This window comes from Arachis hypogaea, chromosome 18 (assembly GCF_003086295.3).
Source record: "Arachis hypogaea cultivar Tifrunner chromosome 18, arahy.Tifrunner.gnm2.J5K5, whole genome shotgun sequence".
In the NCBI taxonomy this organism is placed as follows: domain Eukaryota; kingdom Viridiplantae; phylum Streptophyta; class Magnoliopsida; order Fabales; family Fabaceae; genus Arachis; species Arachis hypogaea.
The window spans coordinates 26,108,700-26,132,983 of NC_092053.1; the positions used below are offsets into that span (position 1 = coordinate 26,108,700).

General features: G+C 34.1%; 1 protein-coding gene across 1 annotated transcript; it reads left to right on the top strand.

Annotated features, from left to right (window-relative positions):
• The first annotated feature begins 346 nt into the window (after positions 1–346).
• Positions 347–4,079, top strand: LOC140181321 (uncharacterized). The gene is made up of 5 exons (XM_072224860.1): positions 347–515; positions 783–1,677; positions 1,822–2,119; positions 2,784–3,071; positions 3,351–4,079. Exons 1-5 carry the CDS (start codon positions 347–349, stop codon positions 4,077–4,079), a joined length of 2,379 nt encoding a protein of 792 aa, XP_072080961.1.
• Positions 4,080–24,284: the final 20,205 nt, after the last annotated feature.

Consider the following 24,284-nt stretch of genomic DNA (forward strand, 5'->3'; position numbering starts at 1 on the left):
CGATGCCTTTAGGCGTACCTTCAAGGATATGATGAAGCAACATAAACCAGATTTAGCTATTTTGTTGGAAACTAAATGCAGCGGTGATACAGCAAAGAAAGTTATACAACATTTGGGATTCACTAATTTCATCATTAAAGAAGCTCAGGGTTTTGTAGGGGGTAGTTGAATTTGTTGGAATAAAAAGGACCTTAACATAATTAAAGTAGAATCACATCGACAATATATTCATGTGAAAGTCCAGTATCAAAGAGATAAGGAATGGTTTTTGATGGCGGTGTATGCTAATCCACACAATCAAATGAGAAATTAGCTTTGGCCTAATCTCCTAAACATAGCAAACTCGATGGATGGAGATTGGTTGATAGCCGGTGACTTTAATGAAATTAAGGATGCTTCGGAAAAAAAGGGCGGAGCGGCTTTGGATATGAGAGCATATAACAACTTTGTAAATTGGATCAACAAATGTGGGCTGATTGATTTAGGCTTCATAGGATCAAGATTCACGTGGAAAGGTCCAAAATGGGATGGGCATGATAGGGTGTTCTAATGACTGGATAGGGAACTCTCTAACCCTATGTGGAGAACCAGATTCCAACAAGTAACAGTTGAAGTTCTTACTAGAACCAATTCCGACCATCACCCTCTTCTTATCAAATGTGAAAAGGAAAGAAATGGTAGTTATACTAGATCATTCAGATTTGAAGCCATGTGGAAGTTACATCCGGATTTTCAAAACTGTCTATGAACAAGTTGGAACAAAGAAAACTCTCTACTGACAGCTATTGGAGAACTTAAAAAAGACCTACTGAAGTGGAATAAGAAAATATTCGGGAATATCTTCAAAGCTAAAAAAAGACTTCTCAACAGGATTGCAGGCATTCAAAGAAGCAATACGTACGGAGTAAATCCCTATCTAGACAAATTGGAGCAAGAATTGAACAAAAAACTAAATGATATTCTAGATAAGGAAGAGACATTTTGGATGCAAAAATCAAGACAGGAATGGATAGTAGAAGGAGATAGAAATACAAGATACTACCACACCAAAACCATCATTAGAAGGGGAAAAAACAGAATTCAAAAGCTTCGGAACAAAGAGGGAAACTGGATCGAAGAAGAAGAAGAGCTAAAAGCACATGTCCTCAAACACTTCCAAGACCTATACCAAGAACAGGTAAATATCATTCCAATTGATAATTTATCAGTTTTGATGCCTAATTTCAGTACCTCTGATTGTAGAAAACTCATAGCTATGCCGACGAAAATGGAGATAAGAAGAGCTATTTTCAGCATTGGATCGCTCAAGGTACCAGGAAGTGACGGACTTCCGTCTCTCATCTACAAGAACAACTGGGAGATAATGAAAGGGAAGCTGTGCAATTTCATCTACTCCTGCTGGACCGAACCAAAACAGATAGAACAAAGCAACACTACCCTCTTGATGCTTGTCCCTAAGCTCAACAACCCTGAGTTTATAAGTCAATTCAGACTTATTGCTCTTTGCAATGTGTGCTACAAAGTAATAACTAAGATCCTGGTTGATAGAATAAAGCCTCACCTTAATGACAAAATTGCAGCTCACCAATCTAGCTTTGTTCCGGGAAGGAAAATTCAAGACAACATTGTGATTGCCAAGGAGATGATGCACACCATGAGAAGAATGAAAGGAAAAAAGTAATTTATGGCCATCAAAATTGATTTTGAGAAGGCATATAATAGAGTAAATTAGAACTTCATGATTAGAAGACTTCAAGAATTTAATTTCCCAAGCCACCTAGTCAATTTGATTATGAACTGTGTCCAAACGGTTTCTTACAGCGTCATTTGGAATGGTAATAAAATGGAAGAGTTTGTGCCTAAAAGAGGCTTGAAACAGGGAGACCCCATCTCTCCCTACCTGTTTGTCATCGGCATGGACAAACTTTCCCACCTCATAGAAGACTGGGTTCAGAAAGGTTTATGGAAGGCAATTAGAGTGGGAAGGGAAGGACCTGACATATCCCACCTTATGTTCACGGATGACCTTCTCTTGTTTGCTGAAGCAACAATAGATCAGATAAAGGAAGTGACAGGGGTGATTGAAACCTTTTGCAAAGCATATGGACTAAAGATCAATGTAGAAAAATCCTCCATTGTTTTCTCTAAAAGAACCAATATGGACATCCGGGATGAAATCACTAAATATTCGGGCTTTAAAGAATAAAGGGACTTAGGCCGTTACCTGGGGGCTATGATCACTAGCAACAGAAAAGGGAAAGAAAACTTCAAAGACATACTAGAGAGAGTACATAACAAATTAAAAGGGTGGAAGAGTAAGTGTTTATCACTTGCGGGAAGACTTACACTAGCTCAATCAGTGTTAAGCCCAGCTCTCAATTTCACATGCAATATGAAAGAGTACCAAGAGAAATCTGTTTAGAGGTGAAAAAAATGCAAAGAAGTTTCATATGGGGAGATGAACCAGATAAGAAGAAAATACATCTCATAAGTTAGAAGACCCTTTGTTAACCGAAATATTTGGAAGGACTAGGATTCAGAAGGCTCAACACTATGAATGATGCTTTCCTACTAAAAATTATTTGGCAAGCTATGGAGAATCCGGAAGCACTTTGGGTTTAAGTCCTTTCAAATAAGTACTGCAAAGAAAATAGGTTGAAGAATCTTATGCAAGCAAAACAAGGAGACTCACTCTTTTGGAGAGAAATTATAAAACTATGGCCTATGTTTTTAAACTGTTCTATTCACTACATTGGAAATGGATTATCTACATTTTTTGGAAGCAAAATTGGTTAGAGAATAAAGGGATCCTCATAAATAAAGCGTTAAATCTAGACACTGTGGATGCTGAAAGCCTAGTGTGGGAATGGACCAAGCAAAATGGCAAATGGGACATAGACAAATTTAATCAGAACTTGCCTCCTGAGATTGTGATGGAAATTATATGCAAACCACCACCTCAGGCAGAAAATGATGACGATAGAAGAGGGTGGAGACCGTCTCACGATGGAAATTTTTCTATTAACTCTACCTACAAAGAACTCAGAAAGTGGCCAAGTGAGGAGAAAACTGTTTGGAAACAACTTTGGAGTTGGAGAGGTCCACAAAGAGCGAAAATTTTCTTATGGACAGCCATGCACAAGAAATTGATGACAAATCAGAGAAGAGCTAGAATTTTTGGAGGAGTAGGGGACTGTACGCGATGTAATGGAGGACAAGAAGACATCTTTCATGTGCTGAGAAATTGTCCGAAGGCTTCAACAATTTGGGTGAACCTAGTTAAAACAGACGAAATCCCTAACTTCTTTCAATTGGAATGGGATAATTGGATAGAAACAAATCTTTAACAGCAACTGGGAAAATATGAAGAGTTAGACTGGAGAGACGTATTTATTACAGCTTGTTGGAGAATTTGGCAATTGAGGAACAAAGAAATTCATGAACAACAGTATAGAAGACCAATACAACCATATGCAAAAATTAATAAAGAAGCCAAGAAAATTAAAAGAGCGCTTGAGAAAGATTACCTCATCGAACAGAGAAGAGGAAGAATTGAGATGAGCATTCGATGGAACCCCCCACCGGCAGGATGGATCAAATTAAATTCTGACGAAATAACTCAAGGCAACCCAGGAACTATCGGCTGTGGAGGAATTCTACGGAATAAAGAGAGGCGCTGGACAGCGGGCTTTTCTCACAAAATTGGAGTCGGAACAGCTTTCATGGCGGAACTCTGCGGTGTGAAGAAGGGATTAGAGATAATCTGGACAATGAGTTTTCGAAAAATTATGGTAGAAATAGATGCTGGAGCAGTGATAAAGCTCCTCAACAAGGGAGAAAGTTTGGCCTCCCACCCTAATGCTGTGGTCAGAGAGATATATGAATTAAAAAGAAGAAATTGGAATATTCATTTTGTTCAAATATATAGAGAAGGTAATATGTGTGCAGATTACCTGGCGAAAAAGAGTTTAACAATGGAAGCTGATTTTATTTTTTGGGATATACCTCCTTCTGACCTTAGGAGGATTATTAGTGATGATGAAAGATGGGTTACCTTACCCCGTTTAGTTTGTACCTAGGTTTTCTTTTGGGCGTTTTAGCTCCGTTTCATTACCAAAAAAAAATTATATATGACTAATCAATATTGCGTTAATTAATTAGTCGAGTGATAATCAACTTCATCAACTTTTTTAATGCTCTAAAATTTGAATTGTAGAGCTGGTCGTATATAGACAGACAATTTACAAGATGCATATTATTAAGATTCATGGTATCTGGTATTGATATTGATGACAAAGAAAAAAAATTTTCTATGATTGTTATGTATAGTAAAGCAATTTTTGCTTGTATTTAATTTTGATGTTAAATTGACCTTGTATTATTTGATTTTCTTTTAATTGATTTTTCTGGGTTGAGGTCAGTATCCTATAAACAATAAGGTTACATTTAAAAGAGACATTAAAACTGAAAACTGAAATTAAGAGACAAAGATTAAATTAAATTTTTATATTATATTTGATATAAAATATACTGAATTGAGTTATGTTTTAATATTATATTTAATTTAAAATAAATATCAAAATTGACGGGTAAATATGAAATTTAAAAAGTTAAATGAGTGTATCTTTTAAAAAAAGTATTATTAAAATTTCAGTTTTTGTCCTAAAAAATTTTAGTCTTTTATATTTCCACTCTTTAGAGGTACTAAAAGAATTGAATTGTGTCCTGAAACTAAAATTTTAGTTCTAATATCTGACCACCAAATACAATACTAAGTCCTCCAATTTCAATCTTAGTCGTAGTCTCTAAAGATAAATGCTACCTGAATAAATTGAATTTTGGAGTTTCCGGTAGGTAGGCTTTACCTAATAAAATGAAAGTTGACTCAGGGTTATCGTTCCACGACATAGAAAAATTATAGATCAAATAACATTATTTAGATTACGGTTAAGTATGACTTTGGTCTCTATGGTTTAGGGCGAAAATTTTTTTGTTCTCAACCTTTTCTTGCATACAAAATCATCTCTAAGGTTCAACACAGTTTTAAAATCGTCATTTTGGATAAATTAATTATTTAAATGACAAAGTACCCCCTTTCTCTCTCTTTTTACCACCATCATCATCTACTCTTTACTCTTCACACCGTTATCATTACCACTACCGCTAAACACCTATTTCTCTCTTCTCACTACCATCACCCCACCCACTATCACCCCATCACCATTTATTTATGAATTCAACAAGAAAATCCAACCTTTAATAACAACCTTAAATAAATCAAAATTAAAATAGCAATTCAACAACACCACTCCAACAAATAAAGAAAATCATCATCATTATAGTCAAACCAAACATTAACAAGAACAACAAATATCTTATTCTTCCTCTAATTTCTCACAAAAACTAAAGAACCAACAAAAAAGCAACAACAATTCAGAGGATTCTTTGTTAGCTCAGCCGTAGGTTTGTGATGAATTTGAAAATTAGGGATTGTGATGAACAAAAACAAGAATTAGGAACTTGAATCTTAACTTGCCTATGATGGCAATGACGGTGGAGCTGCGTGGTGGTGGTGGCAGTGAGTCTGGACGGCAAAAGGCAAGAAGGAAAGGGGAAACGAGGCGCGGTGGTGATGTTGGAAATGTGATGAACACCACCACCACCACCACCACCACCTCCCTGATGACGACGACGAGGAACACGAGGCAAGGACGAGTCACGGCATTGCAAGGGCGAGGTGCAGCAACGGCGAGGCACGACAAGAGCGATGGCGCGGCGAGGCAACGGTGATGGCGAGGCGTGGCGAGACAACAGTGACGGCAAGGCATGGCGAAGGCAAGGCTTCCTTCCACTACAAGAAATGTGTCGAGTACTATCGGGTTTAGCGTCACGCATTACCGTCGGCTTTACTGACGGATTTATGGACGGTTTTGATATAAAATTTGTTTGGTCAAATCGTTACCAATGGATTTTCGATTCTGATACTAAATTTGCTGGTAATACTCGGAGGAAGAACGAGGGAAATAGGCGCGAACTTTAGCATGGGCTTTACCGTCGAATTTTTCCGATGGTAAGTCATTTTAGTGAAACGATGCATTTTGGTGACCCACTATGAGTTACCGTTGGATTTAGCCAATGGTAAATCCGACAGTAATGAGCCTTGAAATTGAAAGTGCAAACTCTCTCCCCCTTCATTTTGAAAACCCTGTCTCTCTAACATCTCTCCTTCCTTTCTCTTTCTAGTTGTTTCCTCTCCCCACTGCTACAGCCCCGCCGCCTCCGGCCCCGGTCTCTTACCGTCTCCTCTCCGTCTCACAAAAACCAGCCAATTCGTCCTCTCCCCTGGTACCAAGCGCAACTCTGTCTCTCTCTGTCTCTGTTTTTCTTCCACCGTCGCCGCACCGCACCGGACCGCCGCTCCTCGCCATCCAACACCGACGTTGTCCCCTTCTAGCATTAACGCGACTCTCCTTTTGTCTCTGTTCTTCTTCCCCTTTTTACCCCTCAGGTTCCTTAGTCCATCTTTTTCCTTGGGATAATACATAATAAATAATAAAATTTGTTAAATTTGTTTCTATCTTTATTATTTTGTCTTTGTATTTCTTATTTAGATACAGAATCCAAACATGGCATATAAGTACATATAAATGCACTAGATTATGATTCAATATTGAATCTTATAACATAAAATTGTTTTAAAGGGATAATTATAGGAAAAACATACCAAAGTCTAGCATAAAACAGTTGTACAATATGTGAGTGGTCACAAAAGATGTCAATGGAGCATAAATCATAACTAAATTAGTCTCATGACTTATATTTAAGGTTCTTAGTATGACCAAAATAAGGGAGAGTTCAACAAGAGCCACAATTGATGAGTGGTCCAACTTTACTATTAACTCCATATATCTGTTTTTCAATGAGGCACACACATAATTTAATTAGTTTAAAATGAAAAAGGGAAAAATGTATTCGCACACATAATTTCAATGAGGCACACACAAAATTTAACAAATGTATTATTATGTTTAATATATAATATACATTTAGTAGGTAGGATTATTGGAAAGAGGATTTCAAGAGTAATACAAGCATCATAATAACTTGGATTAAACTAATTTTTATGTGAATAACTAAAACTAGTAAAGTAGAATTTGAATGTGATAATTTAAGAGCAATGATGTACCATTTACTTATGAAATAATTATCTTTAATTTGATTAGCCCTATATATAAAATGAATATAGTAAATTGCCAAACTAAAAAGTTTTTGTTGGTCAATATAAGTGGAAGAAGTTTAGATTAATGCTAATACGAATAAGGTGACTTGAATTTTTATTTATATCTCTTATATCCTCTTGACATAAATAGTACTATTATTAGTGGCTTTAGTCTTTAGGATTTCTAGTGATGCTATGAATTTTTATTTAATTGTATTTTAATTGATGCTGTAGATTGAGGTTGGTTTAATTTGTAGGAATCATTAAGGTAGATATATGTCTAATTTTAGAGAAAATTAGGTCAATTTTTTTAAATAATATAAATATTGAATGATTCATATAGTTTATATATATGCTGATTAGTGTTAATAATACATTCTTTTGTAGACATGATGACAAGTTGCAGAGATAAATCTAGTGGGTCTCGTGGTCATGGTAAAGGGAGAGTTTCTACCGAATCTCCTGCGATTGTTCAGTTCTCGCTCTCTACCCCGACTACCCCGTCGACCCCTAGGCAGGTCCAGTAGACCAGCAGTTCATCATGGTCTCAAACCCGAACTACGTGCGTCCTTCTGCTACATCCCTTGTAGATCCAGAGACAGAGCCCGCAGTTGGTGATTTTTCTAGTTTTCCCAGCAGGATGTTTCTCCACCACCGCCCGTCATCCGGCTGAGAATTTGGCCTGATGGCATGCAAGCGTGAGTACATACAATTTTTTAAGGTTAAGTTTGTTAATCTTAAGTTTATATGTTTCTATGTGTTGGTTAATGTTAGCTTTTTTCTTTGATAGGTTTGCACCAAACAATAATGCTTGCACACAGGAGATCTCCGAGGTCATTAAATCAACGTACGACCACTCGTGACTGACCTACACGTAGATTCCGGCTGAGACCAGAGATCGATGGTTTCAAAAGTTGGCGGTAAGAACCCAATAATATTGAATTAATTAACTGTATTTGAACTGTATTTTGTTCCGACTAACTAATTTTGTTGAATCACTTTGTGAAGTTGAAATTCATATGGGATGGGAAGCATAATCTCATGATTAGAAAGATCTAGGACCAACGGACAGCTAAACAACTTCAGCAGATGATGAGCAACGTTCGTAAGGGGCGCAGCCACCTAACGTTGTGGATCCGTCCAGGCATCAAGAAGGAACTAGAGGCCTATTTTAACAATGATGAGGGGTTCACGCGTCGCTGTCTGACGAATGTCGCTAACAGGGCTTCGCCCAGGTCGTCGAAATATACGGGTGGATCAGCGACTTTCATGAAGACGAAGAGTAGAATAGTAAGAATTTTGTCATTGTTTAATTTTTTAGTAGTTACTTGAATTTAGTTGGTTAATTTGTTCATTTATTTTATTGGTTGATATATTAGTTTATAGTCTAAGTTGTTGGACCATAAGGCGATACTGGTAGACACCTTCAAGTATACCTCATACTTTGAAGGCCAACAAGGAGAGATTTACTAATGAGCAGTCTGCGGCCCATTATGTGAGTTTAAATTAATCCTAAGTTTTAAATTTATTTGGTTTAAAGTCAATTAACTATTATCCTAATCACGACGTGTGTGATATAGGAGGATTAGATGCAAAGGTTGGACGTCGCGACCCAGCAATCTCAGCCGCCTAGTTAGAACGACGAAGCCGGCTCTGAGACCTCAGTGGTAGATCCTGATAGGGTTGGCGCAAGTCCGCCTCTGAACTCCACCAGAATTGCCGCTTCGAGTTGGGATCATTCTTCATCAGTGGCCTTCACTCCTCTGCGTTGGTGGCTTCTTCTTCCTTTGCCTCTGCCTCTGCCACCAACCTTACCGATCTCCAGGTCAACTTAAGAGAGGAGGTGCAGAAGCTAATATAGGAGCTTCACCAGCAAGCGGAGCAGTCTGAGCAGAGGTACAACAACCTTTTTGCATGCATGGGAGGAGCCATTGCCATCAGCTCAGACCTAACGAAAAAGTTGGAGCAGCTAGATCGGTTACGAGAGCAGATGGAGGCGTTGGTTGTACAAATGAGCGCTGGAGCCAGCAATGCTGGAGGTAGTAGCAAAGCTGCTAGTGGAGTACCGATGTTAGCACATATTCCGCTGCTTCGCAGGGGGATCACAATGACGACGACGATCTGTAGGGGTTAGGGTTTTATTTTTTGTTTGTCTATTTTATTGTATTCTATTTTTGTGACATTTTATTGTATTCAGACCATTTATTTTTAATAAAATAATTTGTTGATTTCTGATTTTAGATTTCTGCTAATAATTTTGTTAACAAGAGTTTTAATTTGACTACTAATTGTGACTTAACTGTGCCAAAAAACAATAAAAAAATATTACCAAACACTTGAAATGGCGCCCAAAGTTACTGTTGGATTAATCCGACGGTAATCATCAACTCAGTCTCGACAAATTAAATTCATTAAAAATACCAACGAAAAATCTGCCGATAATTAGCATCGGACAAAAAAAATCTTCCAGTAATAAGTTTTCGGTGATGTTTATACCGTCAACTCCAGGACGACGGTAAATTTATTACTGGCAGATTTATTTGATGAATCTGACGATAAATCCGACAATATTAAGCTTTCTCTCTGAGTTTTTGCTTCTCTCTCCGAGTCTTTGCTTCTCTCTCTTCTGAAGGTGTGAAGAAGCACATAACGAGGTTGTGATAGAGATGATGATATTGAGGATATAATTGTCCGAATGACGATTTTAAAATTAAATTGAACTTTAGGGACGATTTTAAATGCAAAAAATCGTACTTAACCCTTTAGATTACGTGCCAATTAAGCATTTGCAATATTTAATTAAATAAATATTTTAAGTGCAAAATTAAAATAAATTATATATTCAAAATTAACTATATTATGTGTAAAAAAATTTAACTATCTCATATAAAATTATATTAAAATATAAAATATATATAAATAAATTAAATAATATAAATATATGTATATAAATATAAGATAATTTATTTGGAGATAAGTTGGCATTGTTGTATATACTTTCATAAAATTTAGAGTGGGAGTCTATTTTCTCAACAAAATTGACTGAAATGCAGGCTTGCCGCTTTCTTACTTACCGGCCTCCTCATATGTCGAACATCGAGTTCGTTACACCTCTTTGTTATCTACTTCAAGTCTATTCCCCAATATTCTAGTGACCATTCAATCTAGTGCTCAAAGTTATTGATAATATAACCAAAATTTACACAAATATAACCATTAAATCTTAATTCCATAATTAAATCAAGAAATCAACGTAACTAGGAATTCGAGTAATTAGTCACTTTCAAACAATTAAATCATTATTTACAAATCACAACCTCAAATCAAAATCAATCTCAATACCACACCAATCACATTTTCACAACCTCAATCCAAGCTTAATTCCACCAATTAATCTCTCATAAGAATAAAACCGGTCATATTCACAGCAATAATCCAAACTTAATAACATTACGATTATTAATATATATATATATATTTTTGTAATTATTTACTATATTTTTTGGGTATTCCTAAATTAAAATCAATAACTTTATAATAATATCCCCTACCTCAGTATCGAGACCCACATAATTCGAAACTGCAACAACCGCAACGGTGAATCTGGCCCGGTTTAGGTAGTGTTTCTCCAGCGACATGGTGCTCCGGTGAAGGCTGAATAGAGGACATGGACGAGTAGGTACCAGTGCAAGTTGCAGCAGAACCAAAACGGCAGTTCCAACAAGCTCAAACGAACTTCTCCGGCAATCGCAGCGACAACGTTGAAGGCTTCCCACGACAGCCCAACGAGCGACTCTGTGCGTCACATCTCTTCCTCTCCCCTCTGTCCAATGGCTACGGCGATGGTTGTGGCTACAGCGACAAGCCCTGGCAGCGGTGGTCGAAGCTCCAATAGCAGCGAATAGTCCTCCTCCTTCACGTTCTCCTCTCTCCGTGAGCTCCTCTTCCTTTGAAGTTCGAACGATGATGGCGACGGCTTCTCGGCAATGACGATGGTGAGACGCGGCGGGACAGCAGCAGCAGCGGCGACTCACGGACGGCAATGAAGGTGGCTGGCGCGACGCTCCTTCTCTAACCCGCGAGCTCTCTCTTCTCTTTTAGTGACTCGATGGCAACTGGCAGGGCACAACGACGGCGAGGACGAGGGCCGCCAATGGCGGTGCATATATATCCTTCCTCCCTTCTCTTCTCTTCTCCCGTTCTCTCCTTCCTTTCTTGTTGTTTGTGTGCGGGTATTTTGCCGGAAAAGGGAAATTAGGGGGTGATCACTTAGGATTTTTTTGCTGCTTCACCTTTTTACTTTTAAGTTTTAACATTCAGCAACTTAGTATCTTAGATTTTTTTTCTTTTATATTTAATTATTGTTCTTTATAAATATAATTTAATTAAATTTTTTTATGTTTCACAAATTAATTTTTAGTTAACATTAAAAATCTAATTATGAATAAAAATTATATATTAATTTTTAAAAAATATAAAATAATATTTATAATTTTTAAAAATTAATGAATACAAACAACATGTAAAAAATTTTAATTTTTAAAACAAAATAAAGTTATTCTAAAAAAATTATATAAACAAATTTTTTTTTATCCTCAAAGTATTTAATATTTAAAAAAAATGTTATAAAATATACTTACATTTTGTGATAAATAAATAACTTGTTATAAACAATGTTAAATTTTGCGATAAATTAATTTTTTGTTACAAAATATTACGACTTTTTGCAACTTTTTTTTTTGTTACAAAATAATATGATATTTCATAACAAAACAAGAGGTCATTACAAAAATTAACATAATTTGTAATAATAAAAGTTAAGTTGTTACAAAATATTAGCATGTTTTGTAACAACTTATAATATTGTTACAAAATATTATTCTTCTGTAATAATTACCAATTATTATTATAAAAAATATTTTTTTTGTAATAATTTTAAATTTAATACAAATTTTTTTGTTACAAATGTTCTATTTTTTTGTTTTGTCACCATTAGTTAATTAATTGAGATAGTATGTTCTATTTATAAATTCTCAAGTCTAGCTAGCTATATTAAAAAGAGGCTTGAATCTGGGACGAATAAGCAATGAAACCTAATTAAGATCAACCTTTTGATCTAGCTATTTAAGATTACTAATCATATTTATATATTTACGTATGAGGAGCCAATGGAATATTTATACAATGTGTACAATGGAGGTTTAGGAAGTATTAGAGATATAATCATTAGTGTTATCATTTTCCATCAGCTGAAACTTTTGGGATGAATGGTATCATGACATGGTATTAGAGGGTTAGATTCGAAAGGTTAAGAGTTCGATCCTTGGTGAACTCCAAAATTAGTTTAAGGTTTTGGAAAGATGTTTATTATCGCTAGTACTCGAATGGTTATTCTAAATAGTATGTGAGATGTTTATTTTGTAATTCAATAGTCCATTGTCTCCCTAACGGAATCTTTAGCTTATTTATTAAAACAATTTTTTTTCAATACAAGTAACATTATACATTAGTATATATTTTTAACAAGTGCTTTTGGTGCACTTACTTATTGTTAGTGAACCCTTAATTAAAATTAATTAAGAATTAAGAATACTACTTTTATAGTGCAACTAGCTTATTAGTATAATTAGTACTAATTAAATTAATGAGTAAATATCCAAGTTGATCTTCAAAAAAATTTATATTGGACATTTTGTTTTTTAATAAATATTTTCAAAATTTTTTTTTTTTCAGATAGATAGGTCTATTCGTCATTTTAATAAGGAAGATTAATTTGCTTATAATTTTAATTTTTAAAATTAATTATCTTATAATAAAAGATATTAAGAATTTATTTATAGTGAAATTAAAAGACCAATTTTTCTAAATAATTCTTAAGAATTTTTAAAATATTAGAAATTTATTAATAATTAAAGTATTTAATATAAAATTTATTAAGATCAATTTAAATGTTTATTCTAAATTGTTGGACTCATTAATAAATGTTTAGGTTTTCGTAAAAGCTTATACTTGCTTTATCAGGAATCTCAAAAGGACTAAACAAAAATGATTGGAGACACAACAACCGTGTACTATTCAACGTTAACAAAGCACATAATAATAATAATAATAATAATAATAATAATAATAATAATAATAATAATAATAAAATTCATGTGAAAATTTAGAATTTGATTATCACGTTCACGTGTCTTCCCAGCTAGCATTTAGTTATCCAAGCTAAGTGTCGAGTTATGTCACCAAGAAATTAAAATAAGTCAAATGATATTCAAAGTTTAACCAAATTCCAACTGTGCTGTTCACTTGAATATGAATAATCTCCATTAATCAATTTAATTTCCACACCGACTATAATGTGGTTTGAAAGTTGAGTTTTCTTTATTTGTGCATGCATTTGCCAACCACAACTTGCATTCATGCATTGTATCTTACACTTCCAATTCGAGGATCATATATATATGAATCATTTTACTGATTTAATAAGAATATACCAAATCAAAAAATAACAAAGCGAGTAAAAAATTGGTAGGATGAAAAAGCTTTGACCCATATAAATTGACTTGTCCTAACTTAATCAATATAGATTCAGAGTTGTAGTTACATGAGTTATTGCCGCCTTTGAAACATTGAATATGGTAGTTTAGAAAACCTTCTCTTTTTTTTTTCCTTTTTTTCTTTCATCAATGATGGTTAATTGATTGGAGTTGCTAGATGTATAATTATTTGCCAATTTTTTTATTAATTTAAATTTTTATAACAAATAATTTTATGATATAATATCAGAATTTTTATAAATTAAAAATTAAAAATTTAATTCTTATTATTTAAAAAAATACAAAATTCACATAAAATAAAAAAAAAGAGACCCATGCATGCATGAAGAAATATGTTAAGATATAACCACATAAAAGTCTTAATATTTTTTTTTTTAATTTGAAAAATATTTGACTTTAATTTGTATGCTGTATTTGCAAGACCATGTATTCATGCATGCAACCGTACCACCCTGTAGAACGGTCTCCCATGCTGTTTTCGCCTACAACCACTGAAAATGTGTCGGACTTTTTTTTTCAGTTTATGAAAGTAAACATTGTAAAAAAAAAAAAAAACAGAAGATTTTCAGGTGTTGATTTTTAACTGAAGGTGGGTTAATTAACGGAAAGCATGACAAGTCAACGCATATTCTACACAATTCAGGATTACATATAAGTTCTTGAATAACAACTTGCTCCTGAAATAGAAATCTGAGTTTGTAAATTTTTTTTTATGTATTTAAAAAAGTTTGAAAGTGGGTCAATCGGGTTTGGTTGGATGGTGAAATGGAAATGAACTAAAGATTTTAACGAGGAGGTTTTATAGATAATGGGGTGTCTCTTCATTAACGATTTCTTAGTCTTTTTAGATTAGGTTACAGAAGTTAGGAGAATTACTTGGTTGCGAGCAACATTTATATAATTAAATAAAGTTGGATATTCCTTATAGGGAACAAAAAAAATCCGAAAGTATACTTAGTATTGGTAATTAATTAGGATAACGACCGATGCCTAATTTTCCTAAATTTGTATTAGTTAATAAAAACGTTAACCATATATCATGTAGAGAAACTATACTACTGTTTCGCTTGAATTTTAATTTTATCTCTATAAATTTATATCAAAATCTCAATTTGAATAGTAAATATGACTCTTTTTTAGGATTATTTTAATTTTTGGCACAACTACTATTAAGCCTACTCAAAAGAATGTTCTGTGTTTTGAAAATCATATTTATCACTTACGCAGAGCTTAATTATTTCGTTGAAGAAAAAGAATAGCTCTATCAATATAATGTCGTAGATTATTTGCTGGTTATTGACCATTAAATAGAGGACTTAAACAAGTTTCTCGGGGTGGTTGGGAATTCCTGCAACAATTGCGCCATTTATTTGGTTTGGTACTCTCATTATTTGAGATTTATTTATTTAGAGAATGTCAGAATGTGGTGAAGGGAAGACTTTTCAATTTTCACCATAGAAATTATGGAATTCGGATAGAGGGTAGACAATCAGAGATCACACTACTCCCCATCGTATCTCATATGCATAAACATATATCTTTAAGTCATTTCAGATTTTTTAGACATATATATGGACATCAAATTTTTTTTTTTTTTGAGCGTTTGGATTTTAGATATCATATTATATTTATAAATTGTAATAAAAATATTAGATTCTGGACCAATAATGGGAGGCGTTTTTTCCGGTCTTTAGAGTTAGACGTATTTTTGGGTCTAAACTCGGAAAGTCCTTAGTTGATAAGTTCCTTTAGTTTTTGGTCAAATTTACAGTTTTATGTTGTTGCCATATTATTGGGGCCATGGAAGCTATCTCACAATCTAGAAGATGCTAACATTACTTATAATATAAGATCCATCAGCTTACCGAAAAAAAAAAATATATGATCCATCACGTTGCCCAATCCCCCCCCCCCCCCCCAAAAAAAAAAAACAAGTTAAGAACTTAATTGATTTGTGAAAATATGTTAATGTTAGCATACAATAACATGTTATCAAGTGCGTTCTTTTAATATATAACATTTTTTAATATTTTTTTGGTTCTATTTAAAGATTAAAAGATATATAATAAAAAAATACATTTTATAACATCAATTAAGAGAAAAAATTTGAAAAAAAATCTATACTTTCTTTATATGTATTGTATGCTGTCGTAATTCAACTGTTCAGTGAAAATAAGATCTTGAAAATAAATGAATAAAATAATTCTATACTCAAAAATAAAATAAAAATTTGGCTAACTCACTTGAATTTTCAAATGATAAATAGTGTGAAGCAACGTCACCTTAACTTTTGGAGACTTTCTAACTTAGTTTTTTTATTAGTTAAAAGTTAGAACTATAAGCTAAATTTATGGGACTTAATATTCTCATCTATATAATTATCGATCAATAAAGTTTAACTATTTTTTTTGAAAGAAGAAGCTCAACACAATGAGTGGAGCAAGGAGAGTAGCAAGAAAACAAAACAAAAAATGTAATCGAACCAATCGATCTAACCATAAATACCCCTCTGTCATCTCCGACATTGTCATCAATAACTAAAGGGATCAGCACCTAACCACTCAGTGTAACTCTAGAAGGACAAAATTATAATCTCCTATACTCCTTTTTCTTTATTCTGAAAAATTCTTTGGTTTCGTTCCAACCAAATGTTCCACATAATCGCACAAAAGCACACCATCCATCTTTTGTGCTCCTCCTTTCTAGTTGATACCTCAGTCCAACTCTGGAAGTGCTCCTTGACTGCACTTGGGCAAGTCTATTGTAAACCAACATAAGATATCCAAACACACCACACCTGCCAAGAAAAACTATAACAAAGAAATAAGTGGTAACCATTTTCATCGCCTCTGTTACATAATACACATAGAGTATCTTGTTGGTTAATAGCCCCGAGCCGATGCAGTCTCTCCTTTGTATTGACCCTGCCAGTCAATCCAAACCAGATAAATAACTCCACTCCAGGAAGGACAAGCCCTTTCCAAATCGACCTAGTAAAGCTGTAACTTGATATATCCTCCGGAGCCATTTCCACCTGCAACACCTGCACAAATGAGTTAGTAGAAAAAATACCTTGTTTATCATATTTTCACATAACTCTATCCTCTCTCCCAACTGCAAGTTTGACTAATCTCAAAGTATTATGAAGCCGTTCACTAAATCCAACTCCCATTGGAATAGTTCTCTCCTCCATTGGAAGTTTCATATCCAAACTAATCCATCCCAAAACCCACAATCCCCTATCACTGATCCTCTTTGGTTTGAAACAGAGAAGAGTCTTGGAAATCGAACTTTCAAAGAACCTCCACTAATCCAGACATCCTCCCAAAACTGAGTACGTCTCCCATCGCCCACCTCCATAGCCAATCCAGTAATCATCTTCTGCCTAACTTCTTGATTCTTGAACTGTAACTGACAAATATCCTTCCACGGACCCCCCGAATAGGTAATTTCTGAGAGGATAGCAACTCATTTGAATTCAAGTTATTACAGGAGCATACCACCTTCTTCCACAACGGACACTCTTCCTTAGAGAACCGCCACCACCACTTAAACAGAAGGACTGTATTGCGTATCATAGCATCTCCAACTCCCAACCCGCCTAACCTTTTAGGAGCCTGCACCACTTCCCACTTCACCAAGGCCATACCAGACCTCCCATCTTCCTTACTCCATAAAAAACTTCTTTTCAAGGAAATCAATTTCTCTGCAACAGCTTTTGGCATCTTATATAGGCTCAAATAATAAACTGGAAGGCTATTCAACACAGATTTGATAAGCACCAACTTACCCGCTTTATTGAGTGCCTTGGCTTTTCAGAGGCTAAGCTTCTCCTCTACTTTATATATTATTGGCTTCCACGTCTTAACCAGCATTGGGTTTGCTCCTAATGAGATGCCCAGATATTTAACTGGAAGGGAGTCTTGCTTGCAGCCTAACACACTACACATATGCTGTACCCACTGCTCATCACAGTTAATAGGAATTAAACTCGACTTCTCAAAATTAATACTTAATCCTGACATCAACTCAAAGCACCGAAGCAACCTCTTGTAATTCTTGATGGTCTCATCATTAGGAGGGCAGAACAAAATAGTATCATAAGCAAACTGGAGATGCAACAACTCAATCTGATCTCTTCCAACCAACAATGGTGATAAGTGCCCATTTCGAGCTGCTTCTTCAAGCATTCTATGTAAGACATCAACAACGAGTACGAACAAGAACGGAGACAAAGGATCACCTTGTCGCAGGCCCCTTTCCATCTTGAACGGCTTAGAAGGCGAGCCGTTTATTAATACTGACATAGAGCACGAACTCACACACTCTATAACCCATGCCCTCCATCTCTGTCCAAATTTCATCTTCTGCAGCACAAGGTCTACGAACTTCCACTTTACTCTGTTATATGCTTTCTGGAAGTCTAACTTTATTATTGCCGCTTCCATCTTCCTCATTTTGATCCACTGAACCATTTTGCATGCGATAAGCGCCCCATCGTGAATCTTCCAGCCCTTGACAAACGCACTCTGTGTCTCACCTAGACACCTATTAATCCTGGCATAACTGCTCTCATCCTCCTACTAGCATTTTTGAGATAACCTTATACACACACCCCACTATACTAATCAGGTGCAAATCTTTGATTTCCTTAGCACCAGTAAACTTAGGGATCAGTACCACCCATGTTACATTAACATTTGTCGGCAACCTAGAAGATTGGAAGAAATCCAGCACCTCTGTCGTGAAATTAGAGCCAATTTCGCCCCAACACTTCTTTATGAAATTCATGTTGTAACCGTCACTTCCTGGAGCCTTGGACGATTCACAATCCCACACTGCCTCTCTAACCTCCTCAGGTGTTGGTAACATCTTTAGAGCCATAGCATCCTCCTCGTCCATCCTTTCCACCAGCCCATCTCTGAACCCTACCATCGGAGACTTCTCTTGATGATATAACTCCTTGTAGAACTCCCTTATGGAAATCTTAATCCTCACTTGATTCCTTATCAACCTTCCATTAATGACCAGAGCATCAATTCTATTATTCCTCTTTCTCGCAGAAGTTAAATTATGGAAATACCTCGTGTTTTTATCCATGTGCCTCGCATGCCTAGACCTTGACATCTGTTTCCAGTGTATTTCTTTTCTCACATACCACTTCTCGCAGCAAGTAACTAAGGCCTTCTTCCTTGCTTCCACTGTTCCATCATACGTCCCATTACCAACCATGTCGTCAATTTTCTTAATCTCTTATTCAAACTTCATGATTTTCTTGTCCATGTCACCAAAGTTGTCTCTGTGCCATCTTCCCAAGGGACCCGTCAATGCTTTTAATTTATCAGTGAATTGTATATCTCTCAACCCTCTCCATTCCTCCTTAACCATCCTTAGAAATCCTTCATGTGTAAACCACGAATCAAGGCTACGGAACGGTCTCGGTCCGTCCCTTATCCTCTTATCTTCCACTATAATAGGGCAGTGATCTAACAAACCCCATGGACCGCCTCTTAAGCGAGTTTCTAGAAACGCCTCAAGCCATTCTGGGCTAACCAGGGCTCTATCAATACGGCTACAAGAGCGTCCTTTAAACCATGTAAACTTCCAGTTAGCAATTGGCAAGTCCACCAATCCCATGTCATTTATCCAATCCTTAAACTCTTGCGCTGACAAAGACAAGCTATCAGTGCCTTGCCTTTCTTCCACCTGTGCAATTTCATTAAAATCTCCCAAAAAATAAAAGGGGCCCTGACACACACATAACTTAACTCCTCCCACACAACAAGTTTCTCATCTCTAGCATGTGCACCATAAACCAAGAAGAAAGCACCGTTAATAGAATTCTCCAACAGAATACCTTCCACACACAACCATCTCTCACCTTTATAGCAATTTTTAATTTTAAAAAAACCCTCATCCCACATTAACAACAATCCACCAAAAGCACCGTCAGATTCTACATACTCCCACCCCGCACAACCGTTACTCCAAATTTTCAAAACATCAAACCTTGCCACTATCTGTCTTTTGGTCTCTACCAGTCTACCAAGATCAATAAAGCTGTGCTACCAAATAAAATATTTAATCAAATTCAACTAAATTATTATAATATATTTTACATTTAAACACACACTCTATGTTATCGTATTCATCCACATCTTCTTCTTACACTCCTACTTTTTCTTCTCCTCTTCCTCCGTTCTCCTCATCTTTCTCTTTCATTATCGTCGTTGTCGTCGTCACCACCACACCACCACCTTCATCTCCTCCTCCTCTCTCTTTTTTCATTTGAATTTTTTCGATCTCCTCCTTCATTTTCCTCCTCCTCATCCGTTAATATTATTATCATTATCGATATTGTTATCGTTATTGTCATCATCGTCGTCTTCTTCTTATACGTATAACAGTTCAAATTCAGAATGCACCGAAATTCCTTAATGATGACAAGACACAAACAAACCCAGTTCAAAATAAATTCAAACCAAAAGTGCATCTTATTTAAATTCAGAATGCACCAAAATTAATTAATGATGACGATATATAAACAAACTCGGTTCAAAACAAGCATAGACTAAGTGCACCTTATGTAAATCCAGAATATAGTGAAATTACTTAATGATGACGACACACAAATAAACTCAGTTCAAAACAAGTACAAACCAAGTGCACCTTATTTAAATTTAGAATGCATGAAAATTACTTAATATTGACGACACAAAAATAAACTTAGTTCAAAACAAGCACATACCAAAAGTGCACCTTATTTAAATCTAAAATGCACTTAAATTACTAACTAATGATGACACACAAACAAACTCAGTTCAGAACAAGTATACAAAAAAGACTCAATCAACCATAAAAATACATTTATATAAATTTAAATCCAGAAAAATCTGTATAACTCAAAACTTGGAATTTTTTATTTTAATAAATAAAATAAATATAATATTTACCGAAATAAATATTTTTACGAGAATTTACCGATTTAAATTTTCTTACCATATCTCGTTTACAGTGTAAACGAAATAATTTTTCACGTATGTAAACGAGATATGGCAAGTCAAATTAACACGCGTTTACAGTGTAAACGAGATATATGTATTTTTAAAAAAAAAAATTGAAACTAAAAACTTTTAATATTATCAATAATCCAAACTTTTAGCATGCAATTAGTATATAAAAAGATTAGTAGAAGAGATTAAAATAGATATATTTGATCAATTAGTACTCAAAAAGAGAGATTATTTAATGAGAAGCAATAATATTGATCATTATGATATTGGTCATTATGATAACTACATGAGAATTGAAACGGTTATCTCTCTTCATAACCGTTTCGGGTACCCGCGGGTTCGGGTACTCCTGTCACTCTTAGTCCCATCAATCTCTCCTAATAATTGGCAAACAGTTATTTTTGTTTTTCAAATTTAAGTCAATCCAATTGAATCATAATTTAAACTAAAAATTTTTATGTACTCTTTTTTATTACTAATTGATTAAATATATTTATTTTTAAAAAAATTTAAATTAAATTATGATCCAATTAAATTAATTTAAATTTGAAAAAAAAAATAACTGTTAAGAGAGATTGATGGATAGTGGGGAGAGAAGTGAGAGATAACCGTTTCAATTCTCATGTAATTATCATAATAACCAATATCATATTGAGCATTAAATAATTACTTATTGCTTATTTTTATATTATCAGTACATTAAAAATAAATTCATTCAAATATTTTGTAACATATTTTAAAATATTCACAATTTAAAAGTAAAAATAATTATATAATTAATTTGAAAATTCTATTTAATAAAGTTATTCATAAAAAATATGTAGAATATTTGTTATTTTATTAGGAAGGGATGAGCCATAAAATATTATATTTTAAATTTTTATGTACTCCTATGCAATAAACAAAAAAAGTAAGTGAATATAGAAGAAATAAATATATTAATAATGTATAATTAAAAATATATTTTTTTTACCAAAGATAGGAGACTCGAACCCGCAACCTCTTATGAAGAGACTATACCATTTGAGTTATTACTCATTAGCAAAATTAAAAATATATTTGTAATTACATATTATTAATAGTGTTAGGGGTGGCAAAGTGGGCCGGCCCGCCCCAACCTGCCCCGTCCCGCCCCGCCAACTAAAATGGGTTCAAAATGCTAGCCCGCCCCACTTTATGGCGGATTGGCGGGTTGGCGGGCTAGCCCGCTTCTTTTTTTTTAAAATAAAATTTATTAAAATTAACCAAAAAATAATAATTAAAAAATCAAATACAAATAAAAAATAGTCAAATTATAATATAATTTTTTTACTATTTTTTTAAAATTTTTAACTTCAATAAAATTATTCAAAATAATATTTGTCAATAGAATCATCTTTATTTTAAAAAATAAGTCACATAATTTGAGCATATATACAAAATTGTCAAATAAAATAAATAAAGTTAATAACTAAAAGAAGAATAAAAACAAAAAATAAAAAAAAGTGTTTAAAAATTCTATAATTATTAATTTTATAATAGTAATCAATTTTTTATTTAATAAAAAAAAAGAAAAATAAAAATCTTCGGCCCGGCGGACCGGCCCGTCCCGCCCCGTCAAAACCCGCCAATTTGACGGTGCGAATTTGGCGGGGTTTTTTTAATTTGGCGGGCTCCAAATCCTAGCCCGACCCGTCTTTTTTAGCGGGTTTAGTGGATCGGCCCGACGGGCTCGACCCGTTTTGCCACCCCTAAACAGTGTACTAGAAATATTTTTGTAACTACCTATTATCAATAGTGGGCAGCATATTTGCTTTCTTTTATATTCACCTACTTTTTTCGTTTTTGGACGGAAGTACATATAAATTTTATTTGTTGCATGGGAGTACACAAAAGTTGGAAATATAATTTAAATAAAAAAATTTCATATTATATACTAATAGAGTAGTAATATACATTAACTAGGTCATTAAATAAATCATGTGTATTTAAATTATATTTTAAATTTTTAAACAGTGGGTAGTTAGAAAAAAGATAACCGTATTAATAGTGAGGAATTTAATGGTTTTCAAGTAAACGTGTTAATTCCTATCATTTAAAATGGACTAAAATTAATCAATCATATCTATTTTAATCTCTTTTACCAACATTTTTATGTACCAATTGCATAGGGGTGGCAATACTACCCGAACCCGCGGGTACCCACCCCGACCCTACCCGTTCGGGGCGGGTAATTACCCGCCCCCGCACCGGGGCGGATTTTAACGGGGCGGGTTCTTGGACGGGGCGGGGCGGGGTCGGGTTTAGGTTAAACCCGCCCCTACCCGCCCCGGTATATATAATATATATATTTTTAATATATAATATATGTTACATATATAAAATAATTAGTAAAATGATTAATAATATTATATCATATATAAATTTTTACTTTAATTTATGTTATGTATGTAAATGGTGGTTATATAATTTTTAAAATTTTATTTTATTTGTTGAATTTAATAATTATAGGGGCGGGTAGGGGCGGGGCGGGTATCCGCAGGGGCGGGTTAGGGTTTTACATTTTACTACCCGCGGGTAGGGAGGGGCGGGTTTCATGCGGGTTTTTTGTAGGGCGGGGCGGGGTCGGGTAGAGCAAAAACCCGCCCCTACCCGCCCCGTTGCCACCCCTACAATTGCATGCTAAAAGTTTGGATTATTGATATTATTAATATTTTTTATTATTTTCAATTTTTTTAAAAAAAATACAGATACGTGAAACATCATCTCGTTTATACTGTAAACGAGATATGGCAAGGAAATTTAAATCGGTAAATTCTCGTAAAAATATTTATTTCGATAAATATTATATTTATTTTATTTATTAAAATAAAAAATCCCTCCAAACTCCTCCTGCTTCTTCATCATCTTCTTCTTTTTCTTTTTCTTCTTCTTTTCTTATTCGTCTTCTCTTATTTTATCTTTTCATGATTCTTCTTGTTTTACTTTTTTAACAAGAATAAAAACAAGAAAAAAATCAAACAAAGCAAAAAAAAAAAAAAAAACACATAATACTGCAAAATAACTAGAAAGAGGAGAAGGAAAAAAGAAACGCAACAATAAAAAAAAGACGATGAGAAAGAAATACTCAAAGAAGAGAAAGAAATGCAAAAAAAAAAAGGAGGCCACTCAGATAAAGACGTCTAAAATATCCTTTTTTAAAGATGTTTTCATGTTGTGCTTTAATTGGTTTCTGTATAATTTATTCGGTGTTCCTCATCACATATTATTAAATTCCTCAAAAGATTTTCTTTCCAAAAACAATAAAAAATATTTAATTTAGATTAAAACAAAAAAAGATAATAGATTAACTATTAGATTTTTTTAAAAAAATTATTTATATAAAAAAATATATCACATTCATCAAAATATATATATATATATATAAAACAAGCTCTTAAAATTTTTATAAATAAAAAAATAATTAATTTTTATTCGTATAATATATAAAACAATTACTATATTATTATTATATTATAG

What these genes read in the sequence shown, in the direction of transcription:
- LOC140181321 (XM_072224860.1), top strand. Translation starts at nt 347, where the DNA reads ATGGATGGAGATTGGTTGATAGCCGGTGACTTTAATGAAATTAAGGAT. An exon ending in ATCAAGATTCACGTGGAAAG is followed by an intron (nt 516 to 782) that starts GTCCAAAATGGG and finishes CTCTACTGACAG; the next exon opens with CTATTGGAGAACTTAAAAAA. An exon ending in CATATGGACTAAAGATCAAT is followed by an intron (nt 2,120 to 2,783) that starts GTAGAAAAATCC and finishes ATTTTTTGGAAG; the next exon opens with CAAAATTGGTTAGAGAATAA.